Below are 10,609 nucleotides of genomic sequence, written 5' to 3' on the forward strand. Positions count from 1 at the left end.
TAGTGGTAAAATTCGTCAGAACAGATAATCTCAGGAACAAGTAACTTTTGTGTCCTAGTGTATCAATTCTGCAGCGATAGACCTGGATGGCTAACAGTGTTTCCTGTAATGAAGACATTCACGGTGTACCCAGATTTTGTGAAACCCACTCACAGTCTTGCAAGGAAGAACACATTTTTTAAATGTCATTGCTAGTGGATTATCATTTATTAATGGTTGTTAACTACAAGGGGCCAGTTATACACAGTTCATAGCTGGCTTTCTATAACACCACTCGTTTCTCTCCTATTAAAAAAACAAACCTTGAATTTAAGTGAATGAAAGTGATATGGGAACAACTTTGGGTCGATTTTGATTCATTAAAGAATCATTTACAAACTCATATACTACGTTATTAATAAATTACTTGACATGCTTGTGGTGTGATTGCTGTATACCACTGTGTTGGTATATTGCTTGAGAACAGTGCTTTCTTGATTTTACTATGATGCATTCACTGTGGTGAGTAATCGTGTACAATAAATTATTTTTCTTGGCACTCTTTGTATCATGGATATTGTCTACTCTACAAAATGTATATGATTGTTCCTTTATGTATAGTGAATGGGAAGTAAACAGGAGAGAGAAGCTATAACTGAGTTCATCACAGCTTTTTTCATGGCAGGAAATAAATTTTCCTTTTCGTTTTTGTGTTTCAAGTATTTTCACTAAAAACAAGCAGAAACCCTCAAAAAACCTGGAAGCTTCCGAACTAAGAACACAGTATTTACATGAAAAGACCAAGAGCCACGTGGAGCAAAGGAGAGATCTTGGCTTTAGATAGTAAAGTTAAAATCTCTTTACAGAGACAGATAATAGAAACAATGAGCTGCTCTAAAGACATGATTCCTTTGTTCCACACTTAGAATATCACTTCCTATCAGTGAAGCTCTTCCTCAGTTTGGTGTCATATCACCTAAGTAAGGGTTTAATCATATTTTTAAAGCCAGGAAGGACTTTAAAGAGTATTTATAGGTCTCCCCCTTTCTTATGGTTTTAGCAGTTGATCATCGTGAAGCTGTGAATGGTTTTGTTTATCTTTGGATCTCAGTACCTGGCACAAAACCTAGAAGGTAGTCCATAATTATTTGTTGAATTAGCTTAACTTAATCAACATTAATATTAGTCACGATACCATTAATAAATTCTGATAGTTCTTAGTAATTTCAGCATATAAATGTCACCAGATTTTTTAAAATTTATTTTATTTTTTTTACCTTTTTTCTCTACCCAGATTTGCCTCTGCTGGTGATGATGGAATTGTAGTTGTGTGGAATGCCCAGGTGTGTATTAATTCTGTGTGAAGACTGTATAGTTGAGTTTGTACTCATAAACACTGTCTGGGTATATACCTGCATGTAAGTATACTGAAAGTAATTAATACTTGAAAAAGATTACTTAGGATGAATCCATTTAAAATGGGGACCAATATTTCATAATAGGGAAAGTTTTAATCTTACTGAACAAAATTTTAAGTTTGTCAGCAGCTATGCACTGACTCCGAAAATGAATCAAATGTTGATTTTTGTGGGAGATAGAATTTTTATTTCAAAATTGTACGGTAGTGTAATATGATATTCTTATGTTTGACTTTAATAGTCAATGTAATAAAAGGCTAATTTTTTTTCAAAAATATTTAAGGCTTCACCAGATTTTTAAGGCTGATTCTTTTGATACTCAAATTATTCTCTTTTGAAGCATTTATCTTCTGTTGCTTGGATTGTTATCTAGTCTGACTCTGTCAGGTCCTCATTTTTCAATGGCTTTGCCATTGATTAAAGCAGTTATTTAACATTATATTTACCACGTTCATGAAATCCTGCAACCTTGGAAGGATTTGCAATTTACGTTATATTTACATTGGATTTTTATATGTTTACTACTTGGGAAAGTCAGTGAGAGACTGATAGCTGAAGACACTGGATAGATAGGGATAGCTGTTGGTGTTAGACATGGAGTTGAGACTGACTTTATGAGTGGTTGAACTACTGTTGGGTATGTACAATATATGTATTGAGTTGTTATGCTAACTTTTATTTCCTTCAACGACATTTTAATTTTGGAGATTTAGATAACAAATACTTGGCTAATGAGGACTCCCTGTTTTTTTTCGTATAGATTAGTTACTTATATTTTTATGCTTAATTTACACAATTCTTAAAACCACACGGTATAGTTTTAAGAATATTCCTTTAAATTTTCACATAAAATATGCTAAAAATTAGTATTTTCTATTAGAAAATAATTAAAATTATTTATGGCTACCCTTTCAGTACTATTTAGATTCTATTTGATTGCTTGAAGTTATAACATCTAAGTAATTAAAAATGAAATTATGTATTTTCTACATGGTGATTCTTCTTAATGTTGTCATTTAAGGTTATTTAGGTTATAAATATGATATGAGCCTATTAAAATGTTTATTGGTATTTCAGACAGGAGAAAAACTTCTGGAACTTAATGGACACACTCAAAAGATAACAGCTCTTATTACATTTCCTTCCTTGGAAGCTTGTGAAGAAAAAAATCAACTGATCTTGACAGCCTCTGCTGATAGAACAGTTATTATATCCTTAAATCTGGAAGAAAGTGAAATAGCTATAGTGACCCAAGGGACTAGTACATACATTATTAGTTTTTAGCCTTTGGGGGCTTCTCTGTACCTTCATTTTAGCAAAAATGATTTTGCTCTAGCCTCCATAACACACTTCTTAAAAGTATTAGTCATCTGAAAAGTATTAGACTGGAAATAGGTTAAAGGCTTATTATTGATGGAAACCCCATGACTAAAGCTGTTCTTTCCAGAGTTACTATTATATCAAGTTATAGAAAATGGAGAATTTGGGAGAATTTGGGCTTAAAAGTACTTATCTCAGTTCGCTTTTCAATTTAGAAAAACAAAGATGAGTTAGACTGGAGAATAATTCACATTTTTGTCTGTACAGCATTGAATAGCAAAAGAAATATAACGGCCCCAACCCATAAGAACCTTTTGAACTGAGCTTGGCAGAAAAGTGAATTACCATCTGCTCAGTGTTTAATATTTAGTATTTAAGAACAATTTTAAAAGAGTAAATTCTCCCCTCCCGTACTTTTAGGTAAAAATTTAAGGTTTAACAAAATGGTAAAATTTTTGAGAGAGCACTTATGTGTGCCAGGCATTGTTCTATTTAACATATATTACATATGTTTACACATATATTCCATATTACATATATTAACATGTTTAATTCTTATAATAAGTATTTTTATTCTCATTTCCAGAAAAGGAGAGAGGCACAGAGAGGTTAAATAACTTGCCCTAGGTCATATAGCCATTAGAGCGCAGATGGCAAGCAGTCTGACTGCAGGATCGGAATTCTGAACCACTGTTTAATACTGCCTTCATAAAATACTTTCCTTAAACAAATTCAGCCTTTAATATTTATATGAGGAGTTAGATTTGTGAAGGCCTTAGCCAAATACTTAATTGAAACTGTAATCTTACTTTTTTTAAAAAAAAGATATCAGATTTTAGCTTTAAATAGTCTGTGCTTATCTGAGAATTCTGTTTAAATAGTTTGAAGCATTAAGGAAGTAAGTTTTAGAGTATGCCCAAAGGAGTAGGTGTTTCTTGGGCTTATGCAGAACCAGAACAGACCTTATTATACACTTTTTTTTTTTTTAAGATTTTATTTATTTATAGAAAGAGAAAGTGCATGCCTTAGCATGAGCAGGGGGAGGGGTGGAGGGAGAGGGAGAAGCAGAATCCCCTGCTGACCAGGGAGCCTGACACGGGGCTTGATCCCAGGACGCTGGGATCATGACCTGAGCTGAAGGCAGATGCTTAACTGACTGAGCCACCCAGGCGCCCCATAACACACTTTAAATGAGCTCAGTAGCTCAAGTGATTTCTGGACACATTGCCAATAGGTGAAAAAATTTGAAGGTAAGATTTACATGCGGTAAGCTGTATTTTGTGGTGATGACAATGTTGCATAAGCAGTATTACACATATTTGAGTCGGAATAACTATTACTACTGTTCCATTGAGACAAATATTATTTTAGGACCTAAGCTTTTTGTTTGTTTTCAGTATCAGTATAATCCCCCAAAAAAGAATTTTAAATACTTTGTTTTTATTAGAACATTCCTGAGGTACTATAATAATGCTTAGAGGCAATTATTAAATTGCTATTATAGTAGAAAGTAGTTGAGACGATATCCACATGAACTTTACTTTTAAATGATGGTATAGAGTCATTTTCTTTGTTGAATTTTCTTGTGAAAAACAATTCCAGGCTGCTTAAGCCTCCACTATTAACAAACTTCATTAATTAAATGTTGAAGATAAATTTTTAATTTTTGTCAGGTGATAGTCTTAAGTCTATCCATATACGTGTGTGTATGTATTTATATATTTGTATGCATGTATGAAAATGTGTGCTCAGACATACTGTAAAATGTATATGTGACCTTAGGAAATGGGGTAAAAATTTGAAAATCATTATGCTCCTTAAGTCAGACTAAGCTCGGACACTTAATGGAGGTCTTCTAATTATTTTAAATATGCTTAGAAGTAATACGCTGTAACTGGCTTCTTTGAGTTAGTGTAACAGTAGCAAATCAGGCCATGCGTGTTGAAGGAGGTTTCAAGTAAGAATTAATGGAGTTGATAGTTTTCAGTATAAATACTTTATGTTCAGTGTTTATTTGATTTTGGTGGACTATTTTGGAGTATAAGTCTTAAAATTTAAACACTTGACGTATTTAATGTCTATAAATATTCAGTATTCAGGCCATTCATTCTGTTGACATTTTCAGATAGTTTCATAGTAAAATTTGCCTCGAACTTAGTTTAAATTGTAAGCTTGCTGTGCTAAGTTGTAATTCACTGTATGATTTAATTTTGGTGGTAGTATAAATGCTAAATATTTTATGCTTTATTTCAAGATTTTTCTGAGTGTGTAACATTTGTAATTTAATTGTTAGAAAAGTTATCTCCTAATTGAGATTTTAATGTTCTGTTTAGAAATTATTTCTTAACGTAAGTGTAGTTATGGGATTGTGATACTGGCAGACAAGTTCAGAAGGTATCCTGCTTCCAGTCTACTGTAAAGGTAAAATCTTAAGTTGTTATTTTATGGTAATAATGTTTTTGTCTCAGAAAAAATGTTTAATAAGTTAGATGAAATTACTTTTGTTGGTTTTAAGAATTATTTCTTCTACACATACCTACAGTCATTTGATTCTTCTAAGACTGTATTTGTGAGAGCTTGTATATTAAATGTTAGAATGTTTGAATTTGAAATTAGATCAAGGGTTGAATATATAGCAACATAAGGAAAAGGATAGTATGTTTCTTGTAGGTAATTCTAGGAAGAGATGTTACTTGCAGAATGACTATACCAGTAGCTAGTCTGGGGTTTTTTGTACTTTGAGCTAAAAACATGGATTTATTTGTCCCTCAATCTCTGCTTTTTATAAAGTCATAAAGATGAGACAAATCAGTTACTTAGTTCTAAAGAAATGTCATGTGGCTAACTGGCTGCTACTATTAGGTTCATTCATTTTACAAACAAATATTAATTGGAGCTTATTACATGATAGGAACTCTGCCCCAAGTTGGAGAGGACTTGGTTACTTTGATTCCTACAGAAGAAATTACCTTGGATGTTCTTAAGAAAGTGCCACTGTTTTTCAATAATGTCACCAAGTTNNNGTCTTGTAAAATACGATGTTTCCTTATTTGTTTTAAAGATAATTTGTCTTTATATTGGAGCGAACACTTTTTTTAATGTAGAAAGAATTGCTCTGTACCAGTAATGGAGGTATTTGATTTTTTTCCTAAAAGGCAGCGTCTGTGGTAGCCATCTGATGCTACTATTGCTATTCTTATTATCAATTTAGTAGTTTCAGGGGAAGAAAGTGCCCAGAAATGCTTGTATCCAATTTAACAGTGGACTGTCTTTGAGGAAGTTATTAAAGTATTGATTTGATGAAAATGTCTATGCTTTATTCGATCTGAAAAGATGCTGTTTTGAAATTCCTTAAAAAATATTCTTGCTGTTTGACAGAGTTCATAAGGTTTCAAATGAAAATACATGAATTGAAGAAATAGGGACTAGGAACAGGAGAAAAAGTTTGGTGTATTTTGGACAAATTCCTTTGGTGAGCTATTAATAGGAACTGATCATTAAGAGGTATCTTCTTGCAGTATGGTCAAAGTATGTTTTAAAGAAGTTATAATGTTAGTTAGATGGTTGTATTTACTCCTGCTGTGATCATGTGTCACATAAGACATTGTTAAAAATAGTATTTCACTCATTTTATTTCAGTGGTTCAGTTCGTCTTGAAGAGATAATTTATCAAATTCAGATCCCTAATGTGAGAAATATTATTTTTTTTAGCTAGTAAAGTTTTCATAAGGGTTTGTATTAGCAAGGAAATGGTGAAGTTGGCATTTTTATTGTTGGTGAGAGTATAAATTGATGGTATTCCTAGAAGGCAGTTTGACATTATTAATGAAAATTGTAAAATGATTACATGAATTGACCCAGAGATTCTACTTACAGAAAACTCTTTAAAGGAAATAATAATAATAATAATAATAAAAACTTAGAGATTTATGAACAGAAATGTCTACTGAAGATATATTTTATAAATGGATGATTGACAGTATCCTAAATGTCTTACTTAAATTGCAGTAGATACATATGCTAAAAATGGTATTTCAGAGAATTCATAAGGAGTTTGGAAAATTCTAATAAGATGTTAAGTGCCAAAAGAAGTATATCATCCTTAAAGAAATACTAGCAAGCCAAATCAACAACATATAAAGAGGATTATACACCATGATCAAATAAGACTTATCTCAGTTTAACATCTGAAAAATCAATAACTGTAATATACCGTAGTAAGAATAAAGGACAAAAAACATGATCATCTGAGTAGATGCAGAGAAAGCATTTTGCAGACTTCAGCACCCTCTCATGGTAAAAATAGTCAATAAACTAAGAATAGATGAGAACTTCCTCAGTGTAATAAAGGACATTTGTGAAAACCCCAAAGCTAACATCATATTAATGGTGAAAGACTAACTGGATACTTTTTCCCATGAGATCAGGAAGAAGACAAGGATGGCACTGTTCAGTGTTATCGGCAATAAAAAAGAAATAAAAGGTGTCCATATTGAAAAGGAAGAAATAAAACTGTATTTACAAGTGACATGATCTATATACTAAATCTTAAATTCATAGCCAAAACAATTAGAACTAATAAACAAATTTAGCAAGGTTTCAGTATACAATATCGGTATACAAAATTAACTGTATTCCTATATACTAGCAATGAATATCCAAAAATGAAATTAAGAAAAAAAATTAAGAAAAACTAAGAAAATGAAATGAATTCATGGTAGCATCCAAAAGAATAAAATACATAGAAATAAATTTAAGGAAGAAATGAGAGTTGCACATGAATAACTACAAAACATTTTTTGAAAGAAACTAAAGACAATCTAAGGAAATGGAAAGTCATTCCATATTCATGGATCAGATTTAATATTGTTAAGATTGCAGCACTCCCCAAAATGATCTGCACATTGGACACAGTCTCCACCAAAATCCCTGCAGGCTTCCCCCCCCCCAAAATTTTAAGAGAATATGTGAAGAACTCTTAAGATTCAGCAATAAAAAGACAGTCCAATTAAAAATAATGTGAAAGATATTTCTCCAAAGAATATATGCAGATGGCCAAAAGCATGTGAAAAGAAGCTCAGCATCATTAGGTATTAGAGAGGTGCAAGTGCAAATCATAATGCAGTACTATTTCATATACACTAGATGGCTAATATCTAAGACAGGTAATAACAAGTGTTGATAAGGAGACAATGGAACCTTCATATGTTGCTGCTGGAATTGTAAAATGGTATAGCCACCTTGAAAGTTGTTTGTTCATCAGAATGTTAAAAAGAGTTATCATTTGGCCTAACAATCTCGCTCCTAAGTGTTCCTATTTCATTGTCAAGAGAAATGAAGATGTATGTCCACACAAAAACTTGTACGTGAATGTTCATGGCAGCTCTATACATAATACAAAAATAACCTAAATGTCCTCCAACTGAGAATGGACAAATGTGCTGTGCCCATACAGTGGAATATTATTTGGCAAAAAAAGGAACAAAGTACTGATATATTAAACATTCAAAAATTAGGTTAGGAACTCTTGAAATATAAATGCATTATTTTCAACACTTTTTATTCCAACAGCTTTAAAAGCAGCCCCACCCTCTGCCTAGACGAGACTACCAGACCTTTTCCTTTTCTTTTTTATTCTTCTCTGTCACTCTTACTCTTGTGCTCACTCAGAGTCATGGGTGGGCAGAGTACAATTAAAGATGTGGACTTTAAAGTACTATTCAAGGTAAAGCACTTCTAGAGACTTGAAACACTCATTTTCCTAAGTTAAGGATTAGGAGATATTAATTTGAGAATTACATAAGAACTAAGGTCATATTTCCAATTTTATTTTTAAAGGAAGTTTATTTAAGCCTTGTGTATTAATTATCTATTACGGAGTATCAAATTCCTTCAAAACTTAGTTGCTTAAAACAATAAATATTACCTCACAGTATTTGTGGTCAGAAATAAAGAGCAGCTTAGCTAAGTAGTTGTGGTTCAGTGTGTATTATGAAGTTGCTGTTATCTGAAGGCTTGACTGGGATTGGAGATTCCTAGGGGACTCACGTGCTTGGTAAAGTAGTGCTGCCTATTGTCCAGAGGTCTCACTGTTTTGCACGTGCATCTTTCTCCATATGGCTGCTTGGATGTGTTCGCCCTAGAGCGAGTGATCCAAGAGAGAGCTAGGAGGAAGCCACCATGTCTTTTATGACTTAGTCTTATAACCACATACCATCCCTTCTGCCACATTCTGTTTGTTAGAAGCTAGTCAGTTAGGAGAGCCCGCATTCAAGGGTGGGACACTTAAGCTTCACCCCTTAAGAGAATAGGAGAAAAGAACTTGTGGATATATTTGAAAACCACCAGTGAATGCTTGAAATTCTAAACTGATTTACATTTTGCATGAATTTTGCAGTGTTTAATTGTTCTTCAGAGACTAGATGTTTGGCTCTCTGGTGGGAATGACTTATGTGTGTGGAACCAAAAATTAGATCTCCTGTGTAAGACCAGTCACCTTTCTGATACAGGTAAGAAAACAAAGTAATTATGAACCATGATTGATAGGCCTTAAAAGACAGTGAATGTTCCAAGAGTCTTTGCATGAATACAGAGGCTAATATAGGGGATTTTTCTTTTCAATTCTGACTATATCCTGTAACCGTATTTCTCCAACTCAGGTTCATGGTTGCGTAAAATATATTTCCATCCCAAATTGGAGGGAGAAGACCCTCCCCCTCTGGCCTTCCCTCCCCTTCTACAGCATTTCTCAAAAGTGGTCAAGAAAAACCTTATCATTTATGCTCTTGGGCTCTGTTCCTAAACTGAGTTTGACGAGCACATTGACATGTGGAATTAAACCTTTCTGACTTTATAATAGCATTTCCTTCTTTATTTGTGGGGCTACTGGACTTTGAATAGATTCCAAAGGATGACTTCATGTTATAATTGGTTTTGCTATGAAGTTCATACATTGTGCAAACTTACTAATAAAATTCTTTTTTCTCAGAATTTGGTTGATACTTTTAGTTTTAACAGAAGAAAATCAGTTTTGACTTCTGATACCAAGGATCTTAAAAAATAAAACTAAAAACCGTTCAGAGCAAAAATATTTAAGTATAAATGAGTGAATTTGAGTAATAACTTTGAAGTCATGTGATATACTGTTAACTATGTTTCTGAAAGTTATCAGATACACCCATGGACAGTGTAGAAAGAACATTATTAAGCATATTGATGTCTTAAAGGTAGCAGGAGCCCTGTGAATTGAATTTACAGTTTGTAATTGGAACTAACTCATCTCCACATAGATACTATAAAATGTCAGAAAACTAACGTGATGTCTTAGCAAAACTAAATCCATACCGTTCAAGGATTTACAATTTTACCTCTCCACTGAATGTTTGATCAATAGTAATCTTGGTGATACCTAGATTGTATTTTCATATTTCCTATTTTTTTTTTAAAAGATTTTATTTATTTATTCGACAGAGATAGAGACAGCCAGCGAGAGAGGGAACACAAGCAGGGGGAGTGGGAGAGGAAGAAGCAGGCTCATAGCAGAGGAGCCTGATGTGGGGCTCGATCCCATAACGCCGGGATCACGCCCTGAGCCAAAGGCAGACGCTTAACCGCTGTGCCACCCAGGCGCCCCTCATATTTCCTATTGATGAGGTTGTGGGATATAGGTGAGGTTCAGTGGGGTAGAGTCCAGAGCCGATGACCAAGAAAGAATTCTTGAGGCGTCTTTGGTGCAAAATTGGTGGTTTATTAAAGCTCGGGGACAGGACCTGTGGGCAGAAAGAGCTGCTGCCCTGGGGTGGTGAGGGGTGGCTGATTATATAACATGGGGTTGAGGGAGGTAAGGAAAAAGGGAGGTTGAGAAAGTACTTTCATATGTTAAAGAAGACTTG

At 33.6% G+C, this 10,609-nt stretch overlaps 1 protein-coding gene across 8 annotated transcripts in view; it reads left to right on the forward strand.

The window, feature by feature from the left end:
* The window catches only part of WDR41 (WD repeat domain 41), a 73,791-nt gene that overhangs the window by 12,757 nt on the left and 50,425 nt on the right, over positions 1-10,609 (forward strand). For all 8 annotated transcript variants that reach the window (XR_005832465.1, XR_005832466.1, XR_568799.2 and 5 more), the window contains exons 3-6: positions 1,274-1,322; positions 2,475-2,606; positions 5,076-5,138; positions 9,115-9,226. Coding sequence is in view for 3 of the 8 variants with exons in the window: in XM_008691268.2 (XP_008689490.1) it covers positions 1,274-1,322; positions 2,475-2,606; positions 5,076-5,138; positions 9,115-9,226 (356 nt within the window). In the remaining 5 variants the exon portion in view is untranslated. The remainder of the gene's footprint in view (positions 1-1,273; positions 1,323-2,474; positions 2,607-5,075; positions 5,139-9,114; positions 9,227-10,609) is intronic.

The sequence above is a fragment of the Ursus maritimus genome, unplaced genomic scaffold, assembly GCF_017311325.1.
Source record: "Ursus maritimus isolate PB19 unplaced genomic scaffold, ASM1731132v1 scaffold_5, whole genome shotgun sequence".
In the NCBI taxonomy this organism is placed as follows: domain Eukaryota; kingdom Metazoa; phylum Chordata; class Mammalia; order Carnivora; family Ursidae; genus Ursus; species Ursus maritimus.